This window comes from Zalophus californianus, chromosome X (genome assembly GCF_009762305.2).
Source record: "Zalophus californianus isolate mZalCal1 chromosome X, mZalCal1.pri.v2, whole genome shotgun sequence".
Classification (NCBI taxonomy): domain Eukaryota; kingdom Metazoa; phylum Chordata; class Mammalia; order Carnivora; family Otariidae; genus Zalophus; species Zalophus californianus.
The window spans coordinates 69,405,576-69,425,116 of NC_045612.1; the positions used below are offsets into that span (position 1 = coordinate 69,405,576).

Below are 19,541 nucleotides of genomic sequence, written 5' to 3' on the forward strand. Positions count from 1 at the left end.
AACATGAAGCTTTCCCTAGTCTGTCATCTCTACTTTAACAGTTCAAAATTTAAAGTGTTTAAGAAATAGTATAATTATCAAAGAAGATGGGAAACATTGTTTTTCTTGTTATGTTACATTTTCCTGCTCTGCTGAATTTGTAAAAGTTTGGCATAATTTTATTTTTTTAAAAGATTTTTATTTTTTAACAGAGAGAGAGACAGTGAGAGAGGGAACACAAGCAGGGAGAGTGGAAGAGGGAGAAGCAGGCTTCCCGCCGAGCAGGGAGCCCAATGTGGGACTTGATCCCAGGACTCTGGGATCATGACCTGAGCCAAAGGCAGACGCTTAACGACTGAGCCACCCAGGCGCCCAAGTTTGGCATAATTTAAAAAAATCTAATATTGCATGCTAATCAGCTTGAGTAGTAAATCAAGTAGAAGATATTAACACTTGAATTTTTCAAATAACAAACTGTTGACAAGAGAGTCAAAACTTTTGCCAAGTAGCTTCACATTTCAACATTTCTTTCACTAAAAAACTATGCTTATTATAAGGTGGAATGACACTTGACTTTACTTGTAATTTTATAGTTCACAGGTAGGCATACAAAGTAGTTTAGAAACAAAGTCCTACTTAGGCAAATACCAAACAATGGGCACCACAAAGGCCCCCAAAGCTAATGCATAGCATGAATTATAGGATCAGATATAATACTAGCAAATGCACGAAGAGGCAATATGCAAAATACTATTTTTTAAAGGAAGCCTTAAGTAACTACCTTAGAATGATGAGAAGAGAAGGAAGAAAGGAAGATGCACCAAAGAACACACAATTCATTAACATAGATTTGCACTTTATTGTAATTTTGCATCCTGAGATAATAAAATTTTATATCTGACAAGTGAACAACAGAAGCAGCAGTGAAAGTTTCAGAGAGGCAGGTGTCCTTCATTTTGGCACAGCTGTATATAGGTTGAGTTCTTTTAGGGGAGTCACTCTCAAACTTGGGAGAAAGTAAATTCATTCCACAGGCTATGTAACAATACAAGATGCACGAATGTTCTTGGTTTGAATGGACATATCCACTTTTATTCTTTTCTGGTAAAGCTGTCCCAATAGGAATCCTCTGCCAAAAAGTAGAAATCCTAGGCTTTTCAAACAGATGTTTTGATCAATGCCCATTTTCCAGCTACAAGCATTTCCTGTTTCTGCAGCTGAGATTCATATTTGTATGTGGTTAGTCATGGAGGGCAAACTAGCTTGTAGATTATGTAATTTCAAACATTTGTAATTTGTTCAAAGTTCAGGCATTAAAATAATTTTACACTATCTGCTTACTAGAAAAATGGAGAATTAAGAAAATTAAGCCAAGATAAAAGCAACAAAATAAGCAGGAATAAGAGGGACATTTGAGAAATTATTGCCTAGACTCATAATGAGTTTATACATAGAACTACTTTGAGACTCAGAAGTTGATATTTACTCCAATGCTAGAACATATAACACTTTCCACATTTGCAATCCTATGTGTGTATATGTAATTTACAAATACACACTCAAATAAATTAACTCAGTTATCCCGAAACAGAAGAGAACAGAAGGCAAATTCTAACCTGAAGTTATATAGCCCAATCTAGCCACAACACAGACACACAGACACAGACACACAGACACAGACACACAGACACAGACACACACACACACACACACACACACACACACACACACACACACACTATCTGGCATTTCATTATATAGGGACTGGGTAAGTAACTTGTGGAGAAGGTCAAATAATCTTAGTTCCTTTATAAGAGTGGCTTCCAACATTTTCACCATAAGGATTCCTTTATTATTCCATGTTTTGAAGAATTTTATTTACTAAACTGCATGTGATAATAGGCTTTTTCATTCTTTTATTAATCAAAAGCAGAACTGTCATTCACAACTTCTGATCAGTGTGTGATAACCAGTGTTACGTTAGGCAGGATTGAAAAAATATCAACAAAATTCATGGAAGTTCAATGTCTTAGTTGGTTTATGTGGCAGGAATGTGGGTAAATGTATGATTTCTAGAATATGTTTTGAAATATTAAAAACAGGTTCAAGGATGCCCCCACTGCTATCTCTATCTGTCCCAAGTTGGGAACCACTGGTTTACATCCACCTGCTTTTCCTCCCTAAGTCAAGTATTAACATAACACAATTACTCATGTTAACATATAGGGCATTAATAACAAAATTTACTACTGATAAAATAGATTAAATGCAACACTCATTCTGTAGGGTTTGAGAAAGAAAACATAACAACATAGACTTAAAGGAATCTATTTAGAAATTACAAAATTATGATATCCAGTATATCTTTCAGTCAACTTCAAAAGCACATTAATATATGAAAAAAATCCTCAATTCCCCTGTGAGGTAGGTCCAGATTATTGTCCCCACTTCCACAATGAGGACAAGAGGTACAGAGGAATTAAGCAGCAGAGCTAAGAATTAAACCAGAAGTGATTTGGGTTTGAATTCCATACCACTTTTCTTTCCATCTAATATCAATTTTTTCCAACAGATCTTTTTGAGGATATGGAACCTAGTAAGACACTGAAGCAGATATTGGATAGGATATGGAAACTTTTCACATCAATGTCAAAGTGGGTCCTCCCATATCTCCATTGTTGTCACAGTTATAATTCTTGCCTCGATACCAAATCCATAGTCAGATTTCACATATGCAAAGCCCATAGATCTTAGCCTTTAGTTCCTAGGGAAACTAAATTTATTTTTATTACCATAGAGGGGCTGAGGTCTAGCAGGTATCAGGTTCTTTGAGTCTGTGTGACATGAACACACATCAGCTAGGAGCCAGTTGGCAAATCAAACATTTACTGTGTGCAAGGCACTGTGAGAATTTCCACCAAGGGTAGTAGATCTGAGAAAAATCATTCTGGGATTCTGTAGAGTAAAAATTTCCTAAGGATTCCTAGAATCACAGAATGTTAGTTTATCTCTAATTTTCTGTCCAGCCCTAGGTTCAACCCCATGATTTTACAGATGAAGAGACTGACATGTAATTTAAGTGACTTGCCCAAAACCCATAATATTAGATCATTTCCTCATATAGTAAGAATCTGACAAAGTCCACAGAAAATGGAATATATTCTCAGGTTGCCATCATCAAAATGAAAAGCTGGCTCAGAATCAAAAAAGAGAAATTTGGAGCAAGATAAGGATATACAAATTCTTTCTTTTTTTAGTCTCCATGTTACATGAACAACTATTATTAATAAAATCTATTCCTTTTCTATGGAAAATTTCCTAATAGTTCACCATTTAAAGGAACCCAAACAATTGGACAATTGTTGCAAAATGAATATTTTAAAGTAGAATTTTATAGGCATAAAGAGGACTTAACTTCATTAAATTTAGGCATGTTATAATCAAATTAGCAAAATACATTTCCATATGTGAAACTGCTCCAATTAAACGAGTGTATATAATTTCTATATCCTCCGGAAACAAGTGTATATAATTTCTATATCCTCCAGGGTCAACATAGTTAATTCTGATGAAATGTTGTTTGGGGCTTTATGTTCAAGTAGTGAGGTTTGATTTTAAGTGGTGGTTTATTTGTGAACAAAATTAAAATGCTAATAATTTTTGAAAGCTCTAATACATTTGGAAAAACCCTATTTGTTCTAAGCCTTAAAAATGTTATGAACACGGAATTTCATTCAAATTATAAAAAAATAAGAATAAATTTCATTAAAAATGGTAGAGTGCTAAATGTTAACACAGATTAATTGATCACATATTAGTGTTTAAAGATCATAATAATATAAATAGTATGTAATTAAATACTTAAGTGGTTTTGGTAGGGCTTCAATCAAAGACCATTGTTCTTCCAGAACCATGTTAAATTACATATTCACTAGCATTAGAATTATACCAGCTTTGTAAGTGATTGATAGTCCTGTTCTGTAATATTTTTTCACTAACATATATGATTGGGGGAAAACAAGGAAACAGGCTTTAAATAATAAACAGAAGAAATATAATATGCTAATGAAATAAATGAAATATTCTTATACTTGAAAAGGATAGTTTTAAGTCTAATGATCTGTCAGTTCATCCATTCTGTTTCCTTCAACATAAAATGTTATCTTTGTTCAAAAAAGACAAGGCACTTCTCTATCTACTTCTAATGTTTGACTACAATGATCTCTTTCTTAAATTAATATCATGGGTAGGAGGGAACAAAAAGTAGTCGAAAAAGGTTAGGCCTTAATTTCATTTTATACATAATTTAGGTGTTTAAAGGGGCACTGGGGATGGACATGTGTAACGGAAAGTTAGAGAAGGAACAGTTTTAACTTGTAACTTCAAAGCTTTGTGAGATGTATACACTTTGGCAAATACATGTTATTTTCTCTGGAACCTACCACAGCAGGTTTCATAAAAGAATATCATGTAAAAAAGAAATTCACAATTACTTTCTTCAACCTAAAAACAGCTTTCATAAAAATATTCTACTAACTTGATAGAAATATCCAAGTATGTTCTATCCTAAGGATAAAAGAAAAAAAGGTCAATGGGGGAGGAATTAAGGACCACACAGTGTGCTTTGTCATTTCATTATTCATTGCTGCCAATTTCACTGAAAACACCCTCTCCAAAGCACTCCAGAATACCCAACTGCTAAATAGCCCCTTACATAGGAAAATAGTTTGAAAAAGCAGTCATATAAGAAAGAAAAAAGAAAATTGGGTATTATCTGAGTAGTTCAAGAAAATAAGATGAGTCAACCAGCATAATGAACAATAAAATAATAAATTTAAAAGCAATTAGAGTAGGCTTTTAAATTAAGTTTATAAATGCTGGCAAATGATTTTTATGACAAATACTACTGTAACTTAAGTTATATTCTGTCACCTTCAGATACACACTATTTTTGTCTCAATATTTGTTTCATGGAAACAATTCACCACTTCTTGCCGTTCTTTGAGCAAAACCAACTGTGATTTATACATGGCAGAAAAAGTTACGATGACCAAATTCTAAATACACATGGCCAAATTCTAAATATACAGAAAAAGATGAGATTTTAAGGATTGACACTTAAAATTATTCTATCACTGCTAATTAGAAATTTTGTATTATTCCGGAAATCAATTTTGGTATTAAACAGTCACAGTTTGAAGCATAAACCTGATGATATTAGCTGGAGCATAAACCACAGATACAATTTTTCCCTGACCTTAGCTATAAAACAAGACATTTGGTATGCATTTTCAGAGGTTTCCACCTTGTCTATAAAAATACATATTTAATTTTGCAGCAGACAGACAAATGGTATTTGCAGGCACACATATTAAAAGTTAGAGATTCTGGGTGGCTTGGTGGCATGGGGGTAATGGGACTCTACAGAGGGAGGTGGAAAAGTGTGCAAACAATTATAGTCATATATCACATAGTGTCTCTTTTCCCCCTCTTCTTTTACTTGTCCAGGACTATGGATTTCAAATTTGGCATAAATTTTAAAAGTGACTTTTAAAATACTTGACTTTGTATGAAGAAATGACTATTCTCTTCACTGGGATAAATGTTTATCTAAAAAATTTTTACTAAAAGTAGTAAGAGTAAGATGACAAATAGGATATTATTGAGTCTCAGATTCTTTTAATTTATTTTTAGCAATAGGAATTACAAATAATGCCTATATACAGGCATACATTTGCAGTTGAATTAACACAACATAAAGCTTTATAATTATGTTAAAAATTCAAACTAAGTGTGGTATTCTCACTCATCTTGTGAAGAGAAAAAGAAAAAATAGGTACATATAAATGAAAAAGCTACATGTGTGGGGAATTTATAAACTAAAATACTTTAGTCTAAGTACTTGTCTTTCTTCATTAATAATATCCAAATATTTAAAAAAGATTCTCAAAAAATAAAGAATATTTTTATCAATTATGAACTAGCCACTATATATTCTTTAGGTACAATTTCTCAATTAGCTCTCTCTCTTTCCCAGAGCAGAATATCAGAATTCCAAAAAGGGATTAGCAGTGGCTTTCATGAGGATCTAGACACCTCCCAAGACATGTGAAATCTTCAAACACTCCTTAAAGATCATAACTGTGTGTATTTTCAAATGAGGGAAAGGATACATTAAGGGAAATAAATAAGGACAGTGAAGCTGTGAAATGTGTCGGATGTCAAATGAATTTTTTGGAGGGTGGGAGTGGAGGACAACATGGGAATTACTGAATTAAATGGAAAAACTAAGGTTCTTGGTTTCAGGTGCAATGCAGAATATCTCAGACAATGATTTCAATTTTAATCCACTCATTACAAAGGGCAATCCTGCCCTCCACCTGAAATTTTTAACAAACTCATTATGGCTCTGCCATAAAATAGCATGTTAACAGTCTATACATTCAAAAGGATGCTTGCAAACTTCATTCATATTAAAATCTATGCAGATTTGTTGGCAATACAGTAAGTAATATTACATTCTGTAAACCATGGCATATCACATTTTATGTTATGCAAAGAGACAATATTTACAAGTCTTTTAAGAGTTTAAATATTTTATCCACTAACGTAAGTGATAATTTAGCAAAGTGCAGGACAAAACCAGTGCTATTAATTGCATGTCTTTTAAAAGCAAGTAAGAGTAAAACCATTTCTAAAAGCTACCAAAAGCTTATTTACTTATATCCAGTAAGGGATTACAGAGCATTAAGTAGCCTAGAAAAATGATGCATATTTAGAAACAGTGAGTATGAAAATAATAAGGCAGCATGCTCAGAACAAATTTTCGTTTTTGTTTTTTAAACACCGGCACTGATGTTTTATCTTTAGTGGCAACTATATATATACATATACGTCTCTGTGTGTGTATTTATTTAAAAATTGAGAGTGCAAAACACAAGCCTCATTTAACAAAAAAAAGATGTGCAAATTTTCTTCTTAAACCAACACAAATAAAAGAGTAAGGAGAATATTCTAAAGAATAATAATAAGAAATAAAGAATAAGTTGAACACAGCAAAGGAGACCATCTTCATTCCAAAATCATCTACAAGGCACTAAGGGTAGGAAATGACAAGTAACACAGAAGTGACTGAATAAAATTCCTCAGTCAGGTCGGAATATGGGATATTTTGGTAAGAATTCTATTAGTATTACCTGTAAAATAAAAACAAACAAGAATATATTGACAAAATAATTTTCATTTACTAGAACATATATAACCCAGAAAGTCTATGATCATTTTTCACAGGACTCTACTTTGGTCCTCTAGTATAAAGTAAGTGAAATATATAAAACAGTTATAAAGAGAATTTACTACAAGTTATCATTAGATTGGCAATTAAATCAAATTGGCAAACATAACTACTTATTGTAGCTAACAGTTTCTATGACCTAATTTATAATAATTATTTGTTTAGGTGAAGAAAAGCAAACCCTCTTACATTATTATCTCCCTCTACACCCCTTCTCCCCTGCCCTTTTTTTTTTTTGACAAAGAAGAAGGGATTAAAACTGTGTTATACAGATTAGGAAAAAATACCTTTATCTATAATTTTTCAGTTAAAGCAGCTGATATTGGTTATTACTATCTTTTACAAGTTGTTTGTAAAAAATAATGAAACATCCAAATGGATTGATTAAAACATTTTAATTAAAGACTGGAAATATAATAATAAAAACCTAAGATATTTATAAACTTACACAAATTTATATACTAAATTTATATTTAATATTTTATTTATAAATTTAATGTGTAAATTTATAATAAATTTATAATACTTTATATAAGGTTTTATCTATAGTGGATATTAGATTTGTGGTCATTTGCACATTCTTTCCCCTAGCTATTCAAAGTGGGGAAAAATAACATAATAATCCTTATTTATGATATGGAAATGGAATGTTTATATAGTAAATATATGTCAACAATTTCAAGCTTAAATTTCATATTCTTTTGAATGTTTATGATACTGAAGTTATCACATTAGTTATATGTAAATTTGTGTTTTGTGATTAAGACTGCATAGCTTTCAGTAAAAATAAAAAATAGAGCCTATCATTTATTTATTGAAAATTAAGTGTTAGCTAAGACAAAAAGCCAGGAACATGAATTCAGAATTCAATTCCTATTTTATGCAAGTTTTGTCAAGATCACATTTAGAGATATTTTGTTCAACAGCAGCTGTGTTTATTACCATATGTGATGGTCTGCACCTATGTGAAAAGAAGATTAAGGTTGTGCAATGTTTTCATTACAGCATACTAGCTGAGATTTTTCTCAGATCTAAGTAATTACTAGCTTTCAAGATATTTTTATGTTGGCTACAAATCTAAGGAAGATGGAAGGAAACCTCTATGTTCCAAAACTGACAGAAGTTTAGGCTGAGGAGAAAAAAAAAGTAGAAAGAACTGACAAATGATAAGCATAGTAAAATGTAACATTTAGAATGGAATCCAAAAAAAGTAACTAAAAACAACGCATACTTACATACTCCATCATATTGCTAGTTTCGCATTTCCTTTTAGTCAACTTCCAGTGCAAAGCAAGCTAAGAAAGTACAGTTAGGAATTTCGATATCAATTTATATTAATTATTACCTCTAACATTTGAATAAATGACCGAGAACCATCCAGGAATAAGCATAAGACACATAAAATAGCATTTAAAAGTAACTTGTAAAGAATATACATTAAAATTGAATATTAATTCTCTAATCCATTCTTTTGTGGCCTGAAAAATTCCCATTTTTTCAATTTAATAATGCAAATATATGTGGGGCACTTATTTGCTTAAACTTTCTTACCTTGTGATATAATCTGTTATTTTCCCATTCTAATAACTTCTGAATTGATCTTCTGGTCTAAGAGGAAGAATCAAGACTTTGTTACAAGATGAACTGAAGAACTTTGTAAACTATATGTATATTTTCCTGCTTGTTTGTAAAATCCAATTATTTTCTCTTCTTGTTTTTCCATTACAAATCACATAAAAAGCAATGTAACTGACAGAAACCGCCAAAAGAAGAGTAATATTTTGAGCAGTTATTATAGTTATTATAAGATTTCTCTTTCTCCCTCTTCACACGCCTGCATCCATGTACATGGGATTTTAATATATGCTTTTCAAAATGAAATATATACAAATTGTCCTGTGTTGGTATTGTGAGTCCGTGCACCAGACTACTGTGAAATCATTACTGATACAGCTAGTAGGCCACTTAGGGACCTAATCTTGACTTTCACATATCTTTTCATAGGGTTACTTTTTCAATATACATGTGGTACGCCAAGTTAATCTGAGTCCTCACAGAAAGTCTTCCTATAAGAGCTCCTGGCACAAATGCCTGGCATATAGTACTCAAGGTCTACAAGTTGAATAAAGCAAGCCAACATATATCAGAATTTCCACTGAGAAGAACATGTTAAAAACAGCTAATCAGAAAACTTTATTTAGAGGAAAAAAATATAAATGAGAAGCAGCACTGTCCTAAACAAGGGGACAGAGACTGAATTTCTCTATTGGAGTGCACATATTTTGTAGGGAGGAAGAAGGGATTGCAAAACCTTCCAAAAATTAAAATAAAAGATTACTATGCATTTTCAACTCTTATTTGGAAGAGTTTTATTAGGCTTCTGATAAAGAAGGCATTGTTAAATTTTAAAATTACTCCTCAAAATTGAATGATTTACAAACCCGTATCTGAAATGATTTCCAAAGCACCAACATAAGAACCTATTCTATTTGTTTAACTATGTTAGTTAACAATCAATGGCAACTGTATTCAGTTCATTCACAGTGGGCCAGAAAACAGCAACAATGCCAGCTAGAGTATCCTGTGGGGTTACTGCATTTGATAGAATCTCTAAACAAAATCACATGGGTAACAAAGAGACTGAATTAGTAATTATAAATCTTTTCCCAAAGAAAAACTCAGGCCCAGGTGGTTTCAATGATGAGATCTACCGAACAGTTAAAGAATAATACCATTAATATAAACACAAACTCAACAAAATACTAGCAAACTGAATCTAACAACAAATGAGAAAGATTATACATCATGACCAAGTGGAATTTATCTGAGGAACACAAAAATAAATTGCTGCAACACATCATATTAATAGAATAAAGGACAAAAATGATGTGATCATCTTAATAGATTTGGAAAAAAGCCTTGGACAAAACCCAATATCCATTCATGATAAAAATCCTTAAAAAACTAGAAATATATGTGAACTTCCTCAACCTGATAAAGGGCATCTATGAAAAAACTACAGCTAATATGCTTAATGAAGAAAGACTGTTGTCCTCTTAAGATCAGGAAAAAGACAAGAATGTCTCCTTCCACTACTTTTATTCAACATTGTACTAGAAAGAATAGTGTGGGCAATTAGACAAAAATAAGAACTAAAAGGCATTCAGATTGGAAATGAAAAAGTGAAACTGTCTTCATTTGCAGACATGATCTTGCATAGAGAAAACCCTAAGGAACCTGAAACCATGCTCCATAGGGTTAATGAAGTTAAAACTGTCACCAGCAAGACCCTCACTGACTATCCCTTCTTCACAAGAATGTTAGCCTTATCTTTTAGAGGCAAACAACAGGAAGAGCTCAGGTAGGCTTAGACTAGTTTGAGCTTGACTACGGACTCACACCTGTGCAGATGGACCATGGAGTGTCTGACAGTAACTTCTACCTCATTATAATATCTGCCCAAGGAGGAATACAAACCTCATTAGCATAACATACAATGCATGTACAGGCATATTTCCTAAATATGTGTATATGACCTTATACCTCTACATGTAATGACAAATCCCTCCCCCCTTTTCCAAATATTCATCCTATTCCTAAATAAAAGAAATCTATTTACCCCCACTCAGGTGTCATGGCTTTGGAAGTTATTCCCCATGATTTCCTTATTTGTTGAAGTAAAGTTTTGTGTGACAACTCCACCTGATGTAGTCTCTATCTGTAATTTACCAAGGAGTGAACTCACTTTAGTTATTAGGTTACAAATCCACTAAAACATTACTAGAATAAGTTCAGCAAGTTTGCAGGAAACAAGATTTTGATAGGTAGAATTCTGGCTCCCATGATCTTTATCTCCTGGAGTTACACCTATGAATATGTTACATTATGTTGCAAAAGGGATGTTGCAGATGTAATTAAAGTTACTAATTTTTGGCTTTAAAATAGGGGGAGATTATCCTGGATTGTTTTGGTGGACCCATTGTAATCTCAAGGGCCCTTAAAAGTAGAGAACTTTTTCTGGCAGATGGAAGGACAGTCAGAGGGATCTGAAGCAAAAGAAGAACTCAAACTACTATTGCTAGCTTTAAGACAGAAAGGGCCACATAGAAAGTATAAGAAAGAAATGATTTCTGCAAAAATCTGAGGGAGTTTGGAAGCAAATTTTCCCAGAATCTCTGGAAAGGAATACAGAGAGCCTTGCCAGCACCTTGATTTTGGCCTTGTGAGATCCTAATATGAGAACCCAATTGAGCCATGCCCAGACTTCTGACTGTGAAATAATAAAAGTTATTGCTTTAAACCATTAAGTTTGTTACACTAGATAGAAAAATAATATGAGGCTCAACCCATAAAAAATCAATTGTATTTGTATACCCTAGTAATGAACAATCTGAAAATGAGAGTAACAGACCATTTACAATAGAATTAATATATTTAGAAATAAATTTAACAAAAGAAGTATAGACTTGTAAATTGAAAACTAAAAAAAAAAAACCTCACTGCTAAAATACATTAAAGAAAAGGTAAATAAATGGAGAGATATCCTATGTTCATTAATCAGAAGACTCATGAAAAGCATTCACAACAATGGTGCTAGGACAATTGGATATCCAAAAGAAAAATTATGAACTCAAACATCTATCTCACACCATGCACAAAAATTGACTCAAAATGGATCAAAGACCTAATCATAAGAGGTGAAATTTTAAAACAATTGTAAGAAAACATAGGAGTAAATCTTTGTGATCTTGAGTTAGGCAAAGCCCTCTTAGATATGATGCAAAAAGTACAAGCAAGAAAAACTTAAAAGTAATAAATACGACCTAATCAAAATTAAAAATTTTTGTGTGTCAAAGATACCATCAAGAAAGTGAGAGCCCTTCCAGAATGGTCATGTGAGGACCTTAGGGAAATCTCTTCCTTGTAGAAACAACTATTAAATTGATCAAGTATTAGCAAAGGATACTGAATCAAATGTTCCAGAGATTGATCAAAAGGATTATAACAGATTGAGAAGTATTTATTCAACAAAGTTATGGACAATAGCTAAGAACATTAGGAGGCCTTGGTAATGAAGCTAGGTAATACTCCCACATCTCCATTGCTCTGCCTCACGGAAGAACTATTTTAACAAGCTTGGGAGCTGTGTCGCAGGTGGTTCCCGATAGCTCCCAGCTCCCTCGAGTGAAACTGCTTTCCTGGGTGAGGGCAGCATCCACTTCCCTACTGCCAACTTCTGCAAAATAGGCAAAACAGTTGGTAAAGAGTGCAGTCCTCCTTTCTGGCACATATATGTATTGTGGGAAAGCTGATATACTTGGCTTGACAACTGAGTGGCAGTTCCCATCTTCTCAGCTTCCTAGGGCAGACATATTCTGGATAGATTTGACAGATGGTGAATATTAGCAGATCCTACCCTCCATGGCTCTGGGCTAAAAAAAAATCCACAGCTAATATCATACTAAATAAGAAAAAAATCATAAATCATAAAATTATACCAAAAACCGAAAGCTTTTCCTCTAAGACAGAAAAAGACGATGCCCACATTCGCCACTTCTGTTCAACACACTACTGGAAATTCTAGACAGGTCAGTTAGGCAAGAAAAGCAATAAAAGGTATCTAAATTAAAAAGGAAGAAGTAAAATTATCTCTGTTTGCAGGTGATATTATCTCATGTGTAGAAAACCCAAAAGAATGTACAAAAAAATCTGTTAGAGTTAAACAAATTCAGCAGTGTTTCAGGATACAAAATCAACATTCAAAATTCAGGTGCATTTCTACTTTTTTAAAGATTTTATTTATTTATTTGAGAGAGAGAGAGAGAGAGAATGAGCCAGGGGGAAAGGTAGAGGGAGAGGGAGAACCAGACTCCTCGCTGAGCAGGGAGCCTAATATGGGGCTTGATCCAGGAACCCTGTGATCATGACCCGAGCTGAAGACAGATGTTTAACTGACTGAGTCACCCAGTTGCCCCCCAAATTCAGTTGCATTCCTATATGATAATGGTAAACAATTCAAAAAAGAAATTAAGAAAATAATTACATTTACAGTAGAACCAAAAAGAATAAAATACTTAATAATAAACTTAAGCAAAGAGGTGAAAGACGTGTATACAGAAAACTACAAAGCATTGCTAAAAGAATTTAAAAACCTAGGGGCGCCTGGGTGGGCGCCTGCCTTCGGCTCAGGTCATGATCCCAGGGTCCTGGGATCAAGCTCCACATCGGGCTCCCAGCTCCTGGGGAAGCCTGCTTCTCCCTCTCCCACCGTCCCCCCTTGTGTTCCCTCTCTTGCTGTGTCTCTCTCTGTCAAATAAATAAATAAAATCTTAAAAAAAAGAATTTAAAAATGTAAATAAATGTAAAGACATCTCACATTCATGGATTAGAAGACTTAATATTGCTAAGATGACAACATTATCCAAAATGATTTATAGATTCAATGCAATCCTTATCAGAATCCCAGTGACTTTTTTGTAGAAATAGAAAAACATCCTAAAATTCATATGGAATCAAGAGACCACTATTTAGGCAGCAATCTTGAAAATGAAGAATATGAAGGACTCTCATCTCCTGATTTTATAACTTAATACAAAGCAATGGTAACAAAAAAATGGTAGTGGAATAAAGACAGATATATAGACCAAAGGAATAGAACAGAGCCCAGAAATAAACCTCTGAATGTATATGGTCAACTGTTTTTCAACAGGAGTGCCAACCATTCAATGGGGAAAAGGAACAGTCTTCAATAAATGCTGCAAGAAAAATTGGATATCCACATGCAAAAGTATTAAGTTGGACCCTAAACCTACACCATATACAAAAATTAACTCAAAATGGATCAAAGAACCAAACAGAAGAGTGAAAACTGTAAAAGTTTGTGAAGAAAACATCGGAGACAATCTTCATGACATTGGATTTTGCAATAATTTCTTGGCTCTTGACACTGAAAACAGAGGCAAAAAAGGGGAAAATAGTTTAATTGGACTTCATAAAAATTAACATCTTTTATGCATCAAATGACACTATCAAGAGAGTGAAAAGATTATCTACAGAATGGAAGAAAATATTTGCAAATAATCAGAATATATAAAAATTCCCCCAACTCAGCAACAAATAAACAACTCAGTTGCAAAATGAACAAAGTACCTAATACTAGAAATGGCCAACAGTACATGTAAAAATGCTTAACACAAGTCATTAGAGAAATGCAAAGCAAAATCACACATACTACTTCACATCTACTAGAATGGCTATTATCAATAAGATGGAAAATAGCTAATGTTGGTGAGGATCTGCAGCAATTGGAATCTTTATGCATTAAAGATGGGAATGTAAAATGGTGCAGCTCCAGTGGAAAAGTTTGGCAGTTTTTCAAAAAACTAAACAATTACCATACGTTTATATATTCTATTCCTAGGTATACTTCCCAAAAGAACTGAAAGTTTGGACTTGAAAAGATATTTATATGACAATGTTAAATGCAGTATTATTCACAAGAGACAAAAGGTGGAAAGAATTCAGGTGTCCATCAACTGATGAGTGAATAAACAATGTGGACTATACATAGAATGGACTGTTATTCAGCCATATAAAGGAATGAAGTTCTAAAACATGCTATGACATGGATGAACCTTGAAGACATTAAGTTAAGAGAAATAGTACCAGGACAAATATGGAATTACCCTATTTATATGAGATACCCTGGGACAGGCAAATTTGTAGACACAGAAAGTAGATTAGAGGTTACCAGGGTCTGAGGGGAAGGGGAATGGGGAGTTATTATTTAATGGCTACAGAGTTTCTGTTAAGGTAATGAAAGATTTGGAAATAGGTAATGGTAACGGTTATACAACATTGTGAATGTAGTTAATGCCACTGAATGCTTAAAATGGTAAACTTTATGTTATGTATATTTTACCACTGTAACACATTTTCAGAAAAATCCAGTAAACACAGTAGAGACCAAGAAAGGATATCATTAGCTGACCAAAATACAAGGAATTTCTGTATGATATAGATGACCCCACCCTCAAAAAGAAAAACTGAACTTTAAAAAATTATTGCCTGACTGCAGACAGCTTGGTATGAAAGTATAGAAGCCTGAAAAAGAGGCAAAGATGAATTTGAAGTAACTTTAAATATGCACAGCAAGGAGGACATATGCACCAAAAAAGGAATTAAGATTCTTACAGTAAAGGAATATAATATGCCATGCTATGACCAGAAATAAAAAAATGAAATTACGATGACAATGGCTCATTAAATAGAAAATATCTACAAGGAGACAGAAATTATTAAGAAGAACCAAATGGAATTCTGGAGTTGAGGAATACAAAACTGAAATAAAAGGACACAAAGTAGATTTGAACTAGAAGAATGATCAATGAACTTGAAGATAGATCAAAAGATAATATGTAATCTCAGGGCACCTGGGTGGCTCAGTCATTACGCGTCTGCCTTCGGCTCAGGTCATGATCCCAGGGTCCTGGGATGGAGCCCCGCATCAGGCTGCCTGCTCAGCAGGAAGCTTGCTTTTCCCTCTCCCACTCTCCCTGCTTTTCCCTCTCTCGCCGTCTGTCAAATAAATAAATAAAATCTTAAAAAAAAGATAATATGTAATCTCAAAGCACAGGAAAAGAGAATGAGAGAAAATGAATACAGCCTCAGAGAAATGTTATACATCATTAAGGGCACCAATATACATATACTGGGAGTACCATAAAAAGACAAGAGCAAAACAAAAAAAATATTTAATGCAATAATGGTGAAAACTTCTAAATTTAATGAAAAATATTTATCTACACATCTAGGAAGCTCAAGAGCTCCATGTAGGAATAAACCACAAGGAGATTCATAGCAGATATATAATAGTATAATGCTGAAAAACAGAAAAATTGAAAATCATGAAAGCAGCAAGATGAAATGACTCATTACTTACAAGGAAACTAATAGATAAACAGCTGACTTCTGATTTGAAACAATGTAGGGCAGAAGGCAGTTGGATAAAAGACAAAATGATGAAAGAAAAAAAGACTGTCAACCAAGAATCCCATATGCATCAAAATTAACTTTAGAAAATCAAGGTAATCCATTTAGGCATGTAAAGGCTTGGAAGTTAACTCTCCTGCCCAATATCAAGAAGAAAAAAAAAACCCAGAACAACCTGAAAACCAACTCCTCTTAGATTCATCAGAGAAGAGCCGGTCATAAGACTGGAGAGATACACAGATGGATACAAATAAGCACAATTTACCAGGGTAGAAACACAGGAGAGGAAAACTCTGTGGGAACCAGGACTAGGGTAGCAGGATCTGAACTTGATGAATTGCTGGAAGCTCAGTGGGGACAAGTTTGAGAGTTAAAAATTCCAAAAAGGCCCAGTCTTGGGGAAGACCCCCACACTTTGAGTTTTATTACCAGGCGCCTGATCAGGTTCTCACAGTGATTGGAGAAAAATCTCTTCAGCCTTTCAGTAGGGAAAGGGCAAGAACAGCCACTTTTAAATATACGCAATAGGTACGCTGGGTGGCTCAGTGAGTTAAGCATCTGCCTTCAGCTCAGGTCATGATCCCAGGGTCCTGGGATCAAGTCCCGCACCAGGCCCTTTGCTCAGTGGGGGACCTGCTTCTTCCTCTGCCTGCTGCTCCCCCTGCTTGTGCTCTCTCACTCTCTCTCTCTGACAAATAAATAAATCTTTAAAAAATACGCCCAGAACATTCTGTTCTTAAAGACTGCTCTTAAGAGAAGCTATTGTACCAGAGCCTGACCAATCTTGGGGAAGGGGAAGACCCAACTCCAGCATCCTCTAGCCTTCCTGTCTCACCTAAAGGGGAAAACAAAACAAAACTAAAACTGGGAAGCCATTATGAAGGGCACAGCTCAGGGGCACAGGGTCACTAAAAAACTTAGGCCAAATCATAGTACCACAGAATAATTCCAAGTCTTCCAACACCTTACCACTATATCAATAAGTTTTCTTATAATATGGGAATACAACTGAAAGAACTGTGCATCTCAGACCATATCCAAAATAAATAAGTCCTATTGGATGAAAAGTATAGCATAAGAAATATAGTCAATAATATTGTAATAACTTTGTATGATGACAGATGGTAAATATACGTATTGTGGTAATGAGCACTGTGCAACGTAGAGAATTGTTGAATCACTATGTTGTACACTTGAAACTAATATAACATTGTATGCCAACTATACTTCAAAAAACAAAAAATAAAAACAGGCAGAAAGTGAAGATAATTTACTTACAGTCCCCTACACTAGGGAATTTGTTAAATAAATTATGTTAGATTAAAAAACAAAAAAAGAAATCTCTAGGGAAATCTAAGGAAAAGAGGCCAGTCAAAAACAAGGACAGTGGGGAAAGTTTAGCTTCCAACACTGACAACTACAGCAAATAGTAAATATAGCCAAATGCCTAGCCTGATAACATAAAATCTTATTTAAAGGCCTATTTACCTCAGTTTCTTTTACTTAGGACATATGTGTGGCTTTCAAAGAAAAAGTAGAAGTCATACTAAAAGATACCACAAGCATCAGAACCAGACATAGAAGTGGCAGAAATGTTGAAATTATCACACTGGGAATATCAATCAACCAAGACTAATATGCCACATGTAATGCAAAAAGTGGACAACATGAAAGAACAGATATGGATAATGTTAACAGAGAAATGGACAGATATAATGTTAGTAGAGAAATGGCAACTGTAAGAAAAATTCAGAAGGAAATGGTAGGAAGCCAAAGTACCATAACAGAAATAAAGAATGCCTTTGATGGGCTCATCAATAGACTGGACATGCTTGGGAGGTATCAGTAAAGATTGAAGATATACCAACAGAAACTTTCAAAATTAAAATCAAAGGAAAAAAAAGAGAAAAATAAATAGAATATCCCAGAGCTAGGAGCCAATTATAAAAGGAGCAATAGATGTATAATAGAAATACCAGAAGGTAAAGAGGGAAAGGAACAGAGGAAGTATTTAAAGTAATAGTGACAAGATAATTTTCCAAAATTAATGAAAGGTGTCAAACCATAGGTTGAGGAAGCTCAGAGAGTACAAAGCTAGAAACTCAAAAATCTATACCTAGTAATCTCATATTTAAACTGCAGAAAATCAAGGAAAAGTCTTGAACAAAAGCTGGAGGGAAAAATGCCTTACATATAAAGGAGCAAAATAAGAGTTATACAGACATCTCTTTAGAAATCATGGGAGATAAGAAGAGAGTTGAATGAAATAAAGTGTTAAAAGTATACCCAACCCGGATTTCCACACCCAGCAAAGAAATACAGACTTTTTCAGACAAAAATTTGAGGGAACTTGTCACCAATAGAACTGTCTTGCAAGAAATGTTAAAAGTTCTTCAGAGAGAAGGAAAATGCTATATTTAAGACACTTAGATCTTCAAGAAGGGTTAGAGAAGGAAAAAAATGAAGGTAAAATAAAATAGTTTATTTCTTTTACTCTTGTTTTTTTAGGAAAAGTTTTTATGCTTCCCAATTTAAGGGTTAAATTGGGGTATTTCTCTTATTCTTAACTGATCTAGCAGGTAATAATTCATTCAGTAATAACAATGTATTTAATGATTATAGCTTATGGATAAGTAAAACAAATGTAAGCAATGTTATAAGGGATGGGAAGGAGGAATTGGAAATACTCTGTAAATAAGGTACTTCCACTACCTGGGAAATGGTATGGTGTTATTTGAAAGTGGTCTTGAATATATATATATACTCACTTTAGTTGGCAACCCCCCCAAAAAAGATTAAAAAGTAGGATTATTGATATTCTAAAAAAATGATATCATACAAAATACTCACTTAAAACCAGACAAGACAGAAAAAGACTAGGAGACAAAAACAAAAACAGGAACAAAGAACAAGAGCAATGAATAGAAAACATTAATGAACATGGTAAATATTAATCCAACTATATCAATAATCAATTTAAACATCAATGGTCTAAATACATTAATTAAAGATTGTTAGTGGATCAAAAAAAAAAGATTCAACTATGTATTGTCTACGAGAAACCCACTTTAAATTTAAGTGTAAAGTCATATAGAAACTAAAAGTGAAGGGATGGAGAAAGATATACCACAATAACATTAATCAAAGGAAAGCTGGAGGTACTTTAGTAATTTCAGACAAAGCAGACTTAAGAGTGGGGAAAATTATCAAATACAATGATAAAAAGATCAATTCTTAATATGTTATGGGCATATCAAAAGAGCATCAAACTATGTGA

General features: G+C 33.6%; 1 protein-coding gene across 2 annotated transcripts in view; it reads right to left on the bottom strand.

The window, feature by feature from the left end:
- Positions 1-818: 818 nt before the first annotated feature.
- CHIC1 (cysteine rich hydrophobic domain 1) overlaps positions 819-19,541 on the bottom strand; it is a 68,111-nt gene continuing 49,388 nt past the window's right edge. Inside the window, exons 4-6 of one of the 2 annotated variants that reach the window (XM_027608132.2) lie at positions 8,825-8,881; positions 8,509-8,568; positions 819-7,175 (exon numbers count right to left, since the gene is read on the bottom strand). In XM_027608132.2, coding sequence (XP_027463933.1) covers positions 7,125-7,175; positions 8,509-8,568; positions 8,825-8,881 — 168 coding nt within the window. In that variant the 3' untranslated portion in view covers positions 819-7,124. Of the gene's footprint in view, positions 7,176-8,508; positions 8,569-8,824; positions 8,882-13,585; positions 14,220-19,541 lie in introns of those variants that run through there. The other variant, XM_027608133.1, reaches the window with a different exon arrangement.